General features: G+C 38.2%; 1 protein-coding gene across 1 annotated transcript in view; it reads left to right on the top strand.

The window, feature by feature from the left end:
• Positions 1-15402, top strand: part of LOC131591457 (reelin-like) — a 225268-nt gene that overhangs the window by 131308 nt on the left and 78558 nt on the right. The window contains exons 16-20 of the mRNA XM_058862180.1: positions 1700-1766; positions 2714-2947; positions 3572-3733; positions 8016-8252; positions 13945-14137. Of these exons, the coding sequence (XP_058718163.1) occupies positions 1700-1766; positions 2714-2947; positions 3572-3733; positions 8016-8252; positions 13945-14137 (893 nt within the window). The remainder of the gene's footprint in view (positions 1-1699; positions 1767-2713; positions 2948-3571; positions 3734-8015; positions 8253-13944; positions 14138-15402) is intronic.

Genomic DNA, 15402 nt, shown 5'->3' with positions numbered 1-15402 from the left:
GTCTGTCATCTTGGGTCTGCAAAGATGAGTTGCTGTCTAAAAGAAACGCAGACTCAAAGTGTTTGAGACACTCATTAAAGGTTCACAGAAACCACAGCAAGATGAAATCAGTCCAAGGATACAAATTCCTTACAACAGAACAAAACAAGATTTTGAAAATCATTTGACAATTCATTTATTTGCACAACCTTTGCTACAACCCCATGAAAGGGTGCTGCGTGTTCCTGTGTGCACAGTCCCAGGAAGAGGTTTGCCAACCATCTGCCTAAAAAGAAAATCTGCTCTGAATTTGGGGTGCAGAACCATGACACAGGAATCAAGTCTTAAAGACATATTTCTGAGGTTTTCAATGCCTCCTTTGTTAAATACTAGTGACACTGAAGTTTACACTGTATTGTAGGGAAAAACTCTTTAAGTATTGGCAAACCACTCAAATTCTTGAAGAGAGGAAGATTTTCAAAAATTCAGAACTCTGACTTTCAGCTTCACAACTGTTTCCTATGTGAATTAAGTTTTAAATGAAATCTGGAAGCTGGCCATCTTTCAGAAACTCTGGAAAAATGCCAATTTCTGTAAAGTTTTTACATTTTGAATGACATCATTACATCTTTAACCCTTCTACTTTTACCACCCCCTCAAAAAGACCTCAAAAGACACAAATAAATCAAAGAGACAGAACTGAATTTTTGCACCCTGAGAAGTGAGAAAATCTAGAAATCACATGAAATCTGATGAGGACTTAGTTATAGAGAGTAGCTAACCTGGATTTAGAGTGTGTCTGCTAGGGAGAGGTGACACCCTGCTGTGATGGGCAACAGTATAAAACTAGGAAAAGGAAGAAGTACTGCTTCTTATAGATTATTTCAAATTGGTGGCTATTTCTTCCAAATGTCACGACGCAAGTGGATTAACTCCAAGTAACCTTCAGCAGAAAATATGCCACTCTTCATGGTTAAGGCCTTTTGGCATAATGTATTGAAGTAATATTGCCCACAAGTTATGACTTTTCTTTATTGTAGTGCAAGAGGTTATACTGAGATTTTCTCATTTTTCCATCCTTCATATATTTCACAAAATGCCAACACTGTCAATTAGGAGTCATTGGAGGAAGATGAAGCAAAAGAGTAAAACAAGTCTAGTGTATTTTTGAGTACTTAGGATGGGCAATTTTGTTCCATTTAAAAGAATCAGTGAAACAGTATGATAATTAATAGTTACTTAAGACATATCAGGGCAAATTCTTATTCCCCTAAGTCCAGTGAAGTATAAAGATTTCAATGAGAGAAGCAGAGATGTGGTTTTTTTAAGTCTACAAGACTGCTACTGGAATGTACCAATATATAGATTGGATTACATCTCCAAACTAAGATTAAAGGACTGTCAATGAAAAATGATGAAGAAGGTCAATGCCTACCAAATTATCTGATCTCATTCACAGACTTAGTAATTAAAACAGTACTAGTGGCCACAGTATTGTGTCTTTAGCCACAGATGGACATGACTCATTAAATAATAAATTATCCCTGACTATCCTTGACACAGTCAAAAGCTTCGTATCCTTTCATAGTCCTTTTCCAGGTAGTGGGATTAAGATAAATACAATAATTGAGTGATCAGATCTGTACACTTTTTTGTAGTCATCATATTCTGTTTATCACATAGCATAACCATCCATTTAATTGATTTCTCTTCTCTGCAGTTTATATTGGTCCATCTTGCCTCAAATTCTGCTCAGGGCGAGGACAGTGTACTAGAAATGGCTGCAAGTAAGTGTTATATTCAGTACTCATGTTCAATTTCTGTCACAGAGTTCACTTGGTAGTGTGAAAGCTGAAGTGATTTTCATTTCAGTCCTTGCTCTTTTAGATGACTAAATATAAAAGCAGAATAATCCTCAGAATTCATAAAGCTCACTGGAAAGCTAAAGATCAATCTTTCTAAACAGCAGCATGCTTAATATGTATTTTAATGATTTCCTTCAGGTATAGTGTCTAACTTCCAGTTCATCTTAAAATGTGTTACAGAGCACACTGAAATGTCAGTGATGTATACTTTATAGTGGTTATAGAGGTGATTTATGACTTTATCACTTTTGTATTAAATGTTGGGAAAGAAATACAATTTTAATAGTTCTAATATCCCATAACCTAACATACCTCAAGGACAGAAGACCAGCATTCCACTTTTTTCTGATAGTCTGGCTTGTTAAAAGGGTTCCATTCTAAAAAATAAAAAGGTACTTCCTCAAAACCAGTAAGCACATTCTAAATATTGGTGTAACTACATCTGGGTATTAACAACAGTGTGACCTACAGGGCATTCTCCTTTGTAAATTAATTTCTTGTAACCACATCCAGTATGCTACAGATAAAAGCAAGTTTGTGATTTTACATAAGAACAACCGTAATTATGTCAGCAGGGATTTTGTTCCAAAAATTAATAAAAATATTTCTGTACTGTGTTATGTGTAGATTCATGGGGTGCTCATAAATACTTTTTTTTTTTTTAATTTGAAAAGTAAATACTAGCTAACAGAAATCATTTTCTATGCACTTTACCTAAGTGAAGTTCAAAGAAGTTCTTGGGCCTCAGATTTGAGAGGGACCTTGTGGGTATCCTCAGTTCATGAGCACCTGCAGCCACCATGTTGGCTGACCACTGGCCACAGCCAAAGATGGGTCACAACCGTGTTTTCACCCTTCCTCTCCCGCAGGTGTGACCCCGGCTTTTCAGGGCCAGCGTGTGAGACAGCATCACAGACCTTCCCCATGTTCATCTCAGAGAGCTTCGCCAGCTCCCGCCTCTCCTCCTACCACAGCTTCTACTCCATCCGGGGCGCCGAGGTCAGCTTCGGCTGCGGGGTCCTGGCCAGCGGCAAGGCCCTGGTCTTCAACAAGGACGGCAGGCGCCAGCTCATCACCTCCTTCCTGGACAGCTCCCAGTCCAGGTGAGAGGGAAGGAGGAGTAGTGTGAAGCAAAGAAATGGGGGAGCCCCTCCAGCTACAGCCTTGTCTATTATTAAACCTGTTGTTTTAGCAAGGAAAAAAGCCTTTAAAAAACTCCTAGTTCCATATTTTAATAGTGATTTTGTAGCCTTGCCTTTTTTTTTCTCCTTCTTTTTAAACAACAGAGTCCAAAACAGACTGGAGGGAAATTATTGTACAGTTTGGATGGAAAATATGAAATGTTAATATCAAACCTGAGTGTCAAAGCCAAGTGCTAATTAATTATTTATAAGGTTGTGTTTATTTGACAGCTTGTGGCAACTGATTAGATCCATCCACTATCTCTCCCTCCCCTTCAGTGCCTAATAAATAATTAAATGCAGTAATGATTGGCATTTTTTTAACTGTATGTGCCACAATGTATTACTCAACAATAAAAACAAATCACATGTATAAAACCCCATAACCGATATTTATCAAAATTTGCCTAAATTGAGAAGATCTGACAACAACCTGGTTAGGGGAAAAACAAAACCAAAACAAACAAGCAAACAAACAAAAACCCAACAAGAAAAAACCCACAGTGAAAATGACACCCTGCAAATATTTGTGTAATTCTGGTGCAGGTTCCTGCAGTTCACACTGCGCCTGGGCAGCAAGTCGGTGCTGAGTACCTGCAAAGCACCTGACCAGCCCGGAGAAGGAGTGCTGCTGCACTACTCCTACGACAACGGGATTACCTGGAAACTGCTGGAACACTACTCTTATCTCAACTACCACGAGCCAAGGTACATGCACAAATATTACAGAGCATTATTTGTATGCAGTTAGGCTGGTTGTGGTGGTCACTGCAATGTGGAGACTGAGTACGTGGTGCAAGAGGGAATGAAGAGTTTTTATTGCACTCTGAAAGTTACCACCTATCTTTAAAATTTTGCAGCTGTTCTAGGCACTTCCCATTTTGTCATTCTATAAAAATGAACACATCGCTTTAATGGCCTTCAAGTCTCAGGTGATACAACAGAACAAGCTGAAGCAGTGCAGGATGAGGGATAGGAGTGTACTTGTGGGAAACAGGGGCACGTCTCTTCCCATGGAAGCAGCCACTTGTAAAGAAAAATTAACATAAATTATTTGTAGCTTTGAAGCCATAGATACCCTCACTACACCATCCTCTGGGATTAGGAGTTTGCAGGCAGCACAGGACAGCTGAGACAGGATCTGATTGTGGAGATCTCTGCAGGATTGTGAGGATCTCTGAGGTCAGCAGGAAAACTACACCTGCTCCCACTCCCAAGGCACTTGCATGACTTCATGGCTGTGCCTCTGCCTGGGCTGGGCTTGGTGCCCTGGGAGAGTCTGCTGGTGACCATGCCTGAGACTCGCACAAATCAAAAAGAAGTTGAACAAAGAGCTCATCTCATCTAGCAGCACCTATGTTTGGTGTCAGATTAGAGAGGAATGTATCTCTTGTATTTAGAGAAGGTGTTCCTTACTGATGCGTTTGTGACACCATCCACCCAATTTAGTAAAGCAATACAGAATCAGGAGTCCCCATGAGCATGCCTGTAGCAAAAGCCTGGAACACTCTGGTCTGGATCTATGTAAACCCTCTCAAACCTGGCAGCAGCCACCTTCACGGGGTGCTGCAGCAGAGCCAATAAATGCCAATTAAAGGAGATGCTCTGCAAAAGGGCCCAGAAGAGGCAGAACTGACAGTGGCATCACTGGACTCATTCCAGCAGGTCCATTTCCTGCCCAAGGGTAGCTTTGATCTGGGTGTTGCCCTATGTCCTCTTCCCTTCTGAATGCAAGGAAAACATCTTAGTCAGCCCCAGGGGTGGAACTGTAAATAGCCTGCAAGTCACTTTAGCTTCACATAACTTTCATTATTTATATTTATCGAGCTCAGGTGAGTGCTTTTTTAAAAACAAAAAAAAAATTCCACATCTTGTCAATAACTCAGTACAGAATTGCAGTATTCAAAGTGTGATTAAGAATGTTCTAATGGAAAAAAAACCCTTGTAACATTAAAAATATTTCCTTGGAGCTATAAGAAATACTCAAAAATGTGAGAGGAGGATTGTATTTGATAGAAATATATTATAGACTTTACTTTTTGAAGTTCTAAATGTTTCCAAAGAAAAGATGCCACAGACTAGAACACTTATAAGTCTTCTTCAAAATTTCCTTTGCCTGCCTTCATTATAGTCACATATATATTTTATATAGCCCTGTTTCTAATTCTTAGATTCAAGATTACAACTGTAGAAATTATATTTCCCTAAAGGTTTTTAATATATAGCACTATGAAATTTTTATAACTAAAAGGAAAATACATATTCTGGTGACTGATTTTAGTGAATTTTAGGATATAAATGTAATAAATAACATAGGTGCCAGAGACTTTTTTAGCTTTTTGAGGTTAGGTATGAAAGACAATTCCTGTTGTTCTGACAAGGTACAGAGCAAAGTACAATACACACAAGTTAGAGAGATTTTGCCGTGGGAGATGATAGATTAGATAGATAGATAGATAGATAGATAGATAGATAGATATAGATATAGATATGCAGTCCACTCTGGGTAGACAGAAAAATGACATGCATTCAAACCTGAAACTTATGCTGGCAATAATTATGAACAAAGCTTCACCTTTTCATATAATGTTGTCTGAAAATATCAGCATTTTTAGTAACATAGATGGACTGCTGCAAAGTTTGGCAATCAGTCTGTATCCATGAATTTAATTAATCTTCAGTCATACAAAAAATAATTACACATTTAATGTTCTGCTGAAAAGGTGCATTTAATCTGCTAACATTTGACAGCTGCATTTTTCTTCTGAGCAGAACAGCGGTGGCTTTTCAATATTAGGTATGCGCATAGCTTGAAAGAATGAGATCAGAGCAAAGGTCTCCCAGCTGGTTTTTAAGAAATTTAATGGTGGCTGGTAATGTAAGTAGGAACACTTTTCTTCTCTGCAGCAGAAAAGTCATTAGCAGGAATCCCCCTCCCTCTCCATCTATCTCCAACAAATCAAAGCCAGACAGGAGTTGTTACAACTGGAGGTGTAGTCAGGTTCTGCATACTAACATATGTGCCATACTTGGTGGTTTACACCTACATTTTTAAATTGTGTTAGCTTAATCCCCTGGGATGGGGAATTTATTTTAACATGTGTTAAATATTTTATCATCTGATATGCATGTCTGTGGTGTATATCATGATTTAGGATTTTCTGTATATTTCTGTCTGTGAAAATTAGTGTCCACGTGGGCAAGCTTATGAGGGTTAAGAATGAAAGGGAAGATACAGGCATCTGAGGCAGCCACCAGCAGAGAAATATGCCCTGGATTATGGCAGATCATTAGCTCACACAAGAGCCAGGTGCTTCCTGCTGGATACAGTGCTCCTCCTAGCCAGGGTACCAGCTTTCCTCAGGTTCACACCGCTGCATCATAGCAGAAAAAAACATGGTTCCTTTTGGCATCAGTAACAATTTCTTGTCATCTGTGCCTTTAAAAATGAACTCAAAAGGTTATAGAGTTGCTTCTTAGGAGGGAATCCTTGATAGAAAAGAAACCCTTGTGGTTTAGTCAGGTGCCAGAGAGCAGTGGGGCTTGGTCTTTCTCTTAGAAGAGTATGGAGTCATTCAAACATCTTTATTTGAGTGTAAATGAAATGTACCCACCAATTCATAAAGTGTGTACTGTGCTGTCCCGTGCCACAGGGACACAGCCACGTCACCTCTGGCTGTCCCTCCACATTTCTCTCTCCAGTCAATGGATGGCAGAAAGCAGCTCCTAGAAAAGCCAGACAGGACTTTTTGAGTGCTTCCCACCTGTTTAGCCAAGCTATTTGAATTTTTTCTGGTTAATGGATTTATTTATTCTTCTTTAAAATGAATGTGACACTAAACAACAGTATTATAAATCTACTCTCCACAAGGATGTTGTAGCAAGTCATTTTTAAGAGTGTGGGTTTTGCACTGAGTGCCACAGGTGCAAGACTCTTTCATATGCAGAGAACAAAACACTACAATAGGCAGCTTAAAAAGCCTTGAGTCTGACAAAAATTTAGTGTTAGAGTATAAAAAGTTGCTTCCAGTTTACCTGATTTATCATTTTATCCACATTTCTTCTAAGAGAGAAAGAAAAATATCATCTATTTGATGAGCTTGCTGAAAACCCTTTAGCCAGCAAGTAATTGTACCTCAATGGAGACAAATGTCCCTGTTGCCAGTCTGTCTCACAATTGACGTGGCTGTGTGGGGTACCATGGTCCAAGTGATTTATGGAGCTCTCAAGAAAGTGTCATTGCTGTGGCAATTAATGCATACTCCCTCCTGCAGTGTATGAAAATTGCTCCTGGAAATTAGATATTACTCTTAATTTTCTTTGCAGTTTGTCAATTCTAGGTGTGTTGACATAGCTGCCATGACAAATCAGGTGGCCTTGCATACCAGAAGCACCTGGGACTCACCTCCAGTTGCATCTCTATGCAGCTATAAAAAAGGAGTGTCTGCCAAAAAGACTACACATAATCACACTGTCTGACAAGATGAACCTTTCCCATCTTATTCTGGCAATTTACAGGGGTGGGTTCTTCTAGGACAAGAGCACCATTAGAATGATGTCAATGCTATGCAGGAAATAGTGCAGATGTTTACAAGATGCATATCTTGAGATCAGGATAGAACCCACTGAGTCTGACAAAGGGAAACTGGAATTCTTAAATCCTTGCCAGCTCATCATTCCTTTGTTAATTTACACCTTTAAATTTACTGAGAGCTCCAGAGTGGAAACAAAACCTGCAGATTTGGTAGAAACTCTTCTGGTGGCTTTTGCACATGACTAGTTTGCAGTAAATTAATTGATTGCCCAGAGAACTAACAATTCCCCTGTCACTGGTAAGAGCTATACTGGCAGATGCTACAGTATTTGTGGGCTGAATTTACTCCATGATTTTTAGGGTCAGGCAGGAAAAATGACCGTAAAATACATCCCCACGGAATTATTACAAAATTATTGCAAAAACTGGCAATAATAACTTTGCTTTGTTCTCCAGAATAATTTCAGTGGAGCTGCCTGAAGATGCAAGGCAGGTTGGCATCCAGTTCAGATGGTGGCAGCCATATCACTCTTCTCAAGGCGAAGATGTGTGGGCAATCGATGAAATCATCATGACCTCTGTGCTTTTCAACAGCATCAGTCTCGACTTCACCAACCTGGTTGAAGTCACACAGTCTCTAGGATTCTACCTGGGAAATGTTCAGCCCTACTGTGGGCATGACTGGACTCTCTGGTGAGAAACATGTATTCTTTCCTGTTCTGCTTTTGTTTTTCTCATCTATTCATCCTGCTAAAGATCAAGTGACTCCTGGAAATGCATTTATCTGGCAGCTATTTAGAGTAATAATGTGATCACCCTCACATTGTGGACAAAAATACAGTCACTAATCTCATTGCAATTAGTAGTATGTTTTTCACCTCATGGCACAGATTTATGTTTGATGGGAACATTGAATGTAGCATTCTTTTCCCATGAAATATTTAAAGAATATCCTAATTGAAAAAAAGAATCAGAAATGTTTCATAATCTTCACTTAAAATCCAGGCAAGATAATATGGGTATGCAGGTAATGAAATAAGTTCTTAAGTACAGACTCTGAATATTTTGTAAGTGCTGTTCAGATCTGTGTACATAGCCATTATATTGTAATCCTGAAAGTAAAGGCAGCAGAATATAGGCAGAATGACATTATCCATTTGTAGTTGCTTTGTCTGGTATTATATACACTTAGGCATTTGCACTGTGATCAGCATTATAACATATTGCAATGCGGCCTCAAATGTGCTGTGTATTTAGAAACAAAAGCAAGAAAACTTCACACCTCTCAAAGGAAATAAAGGCAAAAGAAGCAAAAGAAGGGAAAATTGTTAGGATTGCATAAAAATAAGCTCTTTTTACTAAAACACTAACATGCTTCACAAAAAAAAAATCTGGAGCACTTGAGTGTAACATTTGGAATTAATACAAGGGAAGCTCAATTTAATCTGTGTGTTTTGATTAAAACCAAATAACAGTTGCATGCTAGTCTGATCAACCTGTAAACCCAGTATAGTTTTAATTGGCATAGATATATTTCTTTGGAGAAAGTACAATCACAGTAATTATAGAAAACCTGAAGAAAATAAAATAATTTTAGCGTCCCCACGGACACTCAGAGAAACACTGTTGGAATTTTATTAACAAGTGTCTCTGAGCAATCTGATTTGACTTTCTGATCATCTGTCAAACTAAAAGGAGTTGGCTTAGCAGTAGGAACAACACCAAATGTGTCCTAGCACTGATAATGAGGCAGTAGAAGCACCATTAACCACTTTAATAAGGACAAGGAAGGTACTCTCTGCTCATTAAAATGAAACAACATGTTAGGGCTCAAACTGTTTGCATCTTCCTCATCAAAGATCTGGAATGAAAGCCTTTTAATGACACTGTTTACCTTCTGTAAGACCAGTTTATAATGGGGAGGAGGGCAGATAAGATAGCAGAGGTTCCTCTCTTTTCCTCCCATTACTCTAAATCAGAATCAAAGTTATAAATGCTAAGCTAAATTCTCCATTCCATATGGAGATGGACTTGGATTTGTAGTGTTCAGTCATAGTAGAAACATTGAACTTTCCATGCATCAAATAAAGAATCAAAGCCTTCCTCACTATTTTTGTGTAAGTATTTTTCATTATCACTGGAAAACATGAACTCTATCCTTCATTGACCTTGCTTCCCTCAAGGGAAATTTTTAACCTTACACAAAGTCTGTACAAATGGTTGCTAGTTAAATTAATTATTGTTGGGTTTTCCCAGCTGTGAGTCCATTTGGTTCTCATTTTCTAATTCAGGAGTTTCTAAGTCGCAACCAGATCTTGCAGTAGCACTGACACCATCCTCTTGAGAACAGTCTGACAACAGCTTTTTCATTAGTACAACTATGGGAAATAATACACTATTAATCATTTTACAGGGCGTCATCCCCAGGCCCATTTTCACCAAATTGCTTTTGATTGTCTGTTAGGCCTCCACTTCTGCTTTAGAACCTGTAAACCTGAAACATTTACCCTTGGAACTGGAAAAACCTGAGGAGGGGATTTTTAAATTTTTTTTAATTTTTTTAAGAGGCAGGCTATTCTTTTCTGTACCTGGCTTTGTTAAAAAACAAAAAAAAAGTTTGTTGATAGACATGTGTTTCTATCAAAGGTGATTTTTTGAGTATTTTCATGGTCTATGTCTGAAAAGTAATTTTATTTGATTGTCATCATCATCATTTGGTTTCAGAATGGATCCTTAAGTTTGTTACATCAAGTGTATGACTGTACTAAAGGACAATGGAAAACTTTAAAATGAAGTGTTTGATGATCTACATTAATTCATCACTTCTCCAAAATGCTCATATTCAGGCAAAGTTTTGACCCAAATACCTCTGGGGTGTTTCAGGCTATATACATCCACTTGCTGAAATTCATTTAAATACTGATAAGGATGCTTAACACTTTATATATATATATATATATGTTTATATATGTATAAATCATTATTATTTAACTCAGTGTAGGAAGTGACAGAGTGTCCCACTGTCCCTGTAGAAGCCAGGGGGAAGGCTGTAAACCTGCCTTGCCATGAGCTGTCTTTATGGAGCAATACTGTGGTCCTACATCAGCTTGCTAGTTTACCAGTGTCTTAAATGTTTCGTTGTTTAGAGTAATTGTTACTCCGTGTAACATGCAGAAAGTTTTTTCAGGTAATCAACTTAATTATGTTAATGATGTTAATACATTTAGGAATTATGTAACAAAGTCGGTATGATGTGATGCAAAAAGGCACAAACATCCCCTGCTTTTGATGGAAGCAAAGCTGTGTCTGGTGCGAGCGTTGGGCCATCATGTCAATATTTTCAGTCAATGCAGCTTTACAAAACAAGCTGTATCCATGTGGCTTTTCAGTATTCCTAAAAGTAAAAGGCTTGAAAATATGGTAACTCTGGGGGTCTCAGAGCAGTTTGGAGCAATGCAGGTTGGGCTGACATTGACTGTGATACCATTCCCAGAAGTACCAATTAGTTGGCAGTGCTTGGAGGGAGAGTGATTGTTCTGAGGGCACCTATGGGTATAGTGTTCCTGCCTCCGCTGGTCTAATTATACACGTGCCAGAAACCCACTCACAGCAACAAATTTATACAAAAGTGAAGCCTCTGCATTCTCATTTCTGAAGATTTTTTAGTTAATTATTGTTACGCCAGGGACATTACTTCATCTTTCACAAAATCCAGAAAGGTATTCCAGCTGTGTGGCTGCCAGAACAAAGAAAACATTTGGTATTCCAGCAAAAGAGCATACCCCTAACCATGTACATGAGAGATCTGAAGAGCAAAGAAGTGACAAGTAAGGTGGACCCACAACTTTAATCCTACTTGTGTTCAGCTGGAGGCAAAATGTAGATGATAAAGGACTTTGTATACCTGTAATGTGATTTCCTTCCCTCAAAAGAACTTCTTATAGAGCATCACATATTGTCTGCATCTCAGCACTAGCTTCCTTTTTCACATTTCTTTAATACACATTTTAAAGAGCTGGTTTGACTTTTTAACTTACTTAATATACTTACTTAATATAATGTGTACAATATCCAGTGGCTAAGCTATTAAATTAAAATTAATATTAAATTTAAAATATTTTAATCATGACCTGAATGGTACCAGAAAGAAAACAGTAGAGTGTAAACCTTTTTTTTTCTCATTTTATTTAGTAGTATTGAGTAAAGGGAATTTTTATGAAGACAAGAGCAAAATGTAACATTTAATTCTTTGCCCCTTTTTTCACTACAAGTCCTTTACTTGTCTTCTATTATTTTGGGAAGACAGCTTCTGGGCAGATGTTTCATCAAATTGTTGAGTTTCAACTCCTTTATTCTGTTCATATAAGCTTTAGGTAACTGTGATGTGCTGCTATACCCAGGTTTTTGTGTGCAATGCCAAATCCTCTTCCAAAGCAGTGCTACACATAACTTTCAGCTGATTACACTGCACATGTTTGACTGATAACTGAAGAGCCTGGTTGTATTGGCACAGATTTCCCAATAGGGCTTCAGCCCATGTCAGATCAAATCTTTAGCTTTAGCTTTTAAATTTCCAGATATTTGTCGTTCTATAAAATACAAGATACAGTTTAGAAGGAAAATAAATTCAGACATTATCCAGTCAAATTCTTCTGAGATGCATTTAGATCTAACCACAAAGCCACAAACCATAGCTTGCCAGCTGGACTTCTGATGAGTGTACATTATATTCTCTGCTCAACTTAAAATTATCCTTCCTGTTGAGAAGAAAAATACTGACAAAACCAACTGGAAGGGCAAACAGTTCAGTTTCTCAAGACAGGTTACTGCCTTGTACTGTCAGTTGTCCATGACAGTGCCCCTGTGCCCTTGCAGTGAAGGGAGTGTCCATCCAGTCACTTTGGGCTGCTGAGCAACAAGACAAAGTGAAAAATTTCATAGAATGTCAAGAGCTGGATCATCCTTTAGGAAATCAAGTGACAAAAAGTAAGCTCAGAGAGTAGAAAGCTGCCTGGATCTTAACTTATGCCAAGTAATAGAAATTTGATAATGACAAAATTAATGTCAGCTTTCAGTAATTTCTTCTAAAGCTTTAAGGTAGGATGCTGACATTTATGGCTTAAGTGCTCTCTGGAAAGGACTCTATAGAAACCAATGTAGGTCAGTGAATTAATTTAGAAGAGTCCTAAGTGACACTGGCTTGTATTCCTTGTCCTCCCACTCACTGTGTTGTGACCTTGAATTTTACAGGAGTAGAAGCTAATATGTTTTACTGTATTGTATTTAAAGATTATGATTTCTTACTTAAGATAATAAATGGTAGCTTATTCAATCATAAGAGCAACCTTGAACTAGATTATTCTCTTCATCACCACTGTATTGAATGTAGCTTTTTTTTTATGATGATTTGCAGTGATTTTCTTTAAAAGGAGCCAATACCTTTTCTAAATTGTTCACATTTGAGAATAGTCTTAGAAAATATTGAAGCTGAAAGGACTACAGTACTTCTGAAGACACTAAGTAAACATCTCAAACGAAGAGAGGGAGGCAATTTTCATTCTTTGTGAATTTTCATTAAAATACTGTTTTGAAGGGTTGTGAACAGGATTCAAATTTAAGTTGTGATTACTTCCTCCTTATGCCTCTGTTACAGTTGAGGTTTTGAATTTGGTTGTTTCCTTTTTATTTTGAATAGTGCATAGGATAAAAACCTGCATTTGAAGTGAAATAAACTCGAAATTTCAGACTATAGATTGTATTAATATATATATGTGATAACTGGGTACTTTGCAATACATATGTGTATATGTGTGTTCCAAACATTACTATTGTTCTCCAATCCACTGGAAAATACAACTCTTATATCAGTACATCCTACAGAAAAGAAGTCAAAGATAGAAGATTAATTCTGAATCACAATTATGAGTCAGTGAATGAATTTCATATAGGATCACTTGAAAAACAATGAAATGAACTGTCTATGTAATAAGAGTATTTTAAACTAGATTTAGAGTATCTTAACTATCCAGTATTAGAATGAAATTACTGCTGACTGTGGCATGACCTTAGGCAATGGACACTCCAGAGGAAAGAACTTTATTTATGTTGTTTTTTCCTTATGTTGCCCTTTGCTAGATCCTAGCTTGATCCTTAATACAAAGAGTACATAGTAAGAACTAACAGAATAATTCAGTGTTTCACATTCTGGGGGATACATCAAGTCTGTCCTGGTAATTTGCGGAAGTACCAGCAGAAGGATTCTCCCGTGCATGGTCTCGTCCCACATGCCAATCTACAGAACACTGTATTTAACCCAGAACCATTCATTATGTTCTTTTTGAATTATTTTGGGGAACCATCCTGATTCTTTCCTCACATCTCTCAGTTTCACAGGAGATTCAAAGCTAGCCTCTAGCATGCGCTACGTGGAGACACAGTCTATGCAGATTGGAGCTTCGTATATGATCCAGTTCAACTTGGTGATGGGCTGTGGTCAGGCCTTTACCCCTCATATGGACAACCAGGTGAAACTGGAGTACTCCACCAACCACGGTCTCACATGGCATCTTGTTCAGGAGGTGAGGTCGTTTGTCTTCCTTAAACTCTGCTTTTTATAAAGATAGTCTGAAGTACACTTTTGGCATTGAACAAAGATGGTTTCCTTTTTTCACCTTCCAATAAAGAAATGCTCAGTTGTAATCAGTCAAAATTACTAATAGAGGTATTTAGACTGTTCCTCGTAATATTTGGAAGAAAGGTATCTGAAAGCCTGAAATACAAAATTGTGACAGGAATGCACCAATGCTGGGAAAAAAAATTGACCCACAGTTAGAGCTGCAGGGCAATGGCTGAGATCTTTCCTGTGCTATTGCTTTGTTTTTTTAAGCAAAATGCATCTACTGTTTCCTGGAATTTAAATGGATAGAAATTCTTTCTGCCCTTGTGCGCAGCCATTTCGTAAATGGAAAGCACATTCCTTCAGGGGATTGTAATGTAGAGCCTTTCATCTCCCACCCCTGGTTCAAACACAGTCCAGGGCTGTAATGACCGGCTGTTTCCCCCTCTCTGCTCCAAGTGCAAATAGCAGCCGTGGCTGCTCTTTCCCTGGGTGGCTCAGTGCTGTCTCAGCACAAATGTGAGCAGCACATTTGGCCATAGTTCATGCTCTTGTTTTCCCTCTTAGATTGAAAGCTGGACTTTCCCTGGCCTCGGGTGAGCTCACCAAGGTCCTTTGGCTGCCTCTGAGCAGGTTCAGAGGGTGTCAGGGAACTTGTCCTACAGCCTTTTCACTGCCGGCTCTGCAGGCTCACCAAAGGATTTGTGTGTCAAGTTCCAAACCTTCTATGAGCAATTAAAGCTTTGCTGGTTAGTCTTGCCATGTTGTGTTTTGCCACATTTACTTTGGTGGGCATAATAAAGAAATGGCAATAAATGAATTTTTAAACTCTGGAAATCCAAATAATGATTTCTGACCTTAAACAGAATCCAGAGGAAAGCTATAAGTCATTTATTTTAAACACTGTTCATGTATTTTATACCTAGCAGGCATCATCATGGTGTCCAAGAATAGTTCCTAGCAGTGGGTGTTTGGGGTTTGTACTTGCCATCAGTTGAAGATACATTGCCTTCAGATTTTAGTGCTTCTTTCCTTGTTCAGTAGGGCTGAGTTCAGAGAGAACATGCAGCCAAATTATTTTTCTCACACCACCCATGTTGCTGTGATAAAGGAGTATTTGTAGTATATTTCAAGGACATAATCTGGCAAATAAACAAAACACTAATTAATTAAAATGTTTGAAAATTTTGTTTGCTTTGTGAGCACTGATCAGATCCTGTTTTCTGC

The sequence above is a fragment of the Poecile atricapillus genome, chromosome W (genome assembly GCF_030490865.1).
Source record: "Poecile atricapillus isolate bPoeAtr1 chromosome W, bPoeAtr1.hap1, whole genome shotgun sequence".
Classification (NCBI taxonomy): domain Eukaryota; kingdom Metazoa; phylum Chordata; class Aves; order Passeriformes; family Paridae; genus Poecile; species Poecile atricapillus.
The sequence above is the reverse complement of the archived record's forward strand: the minus strand, read 5'-3'. Positions and strand labels throughout refer to the sequence as shown.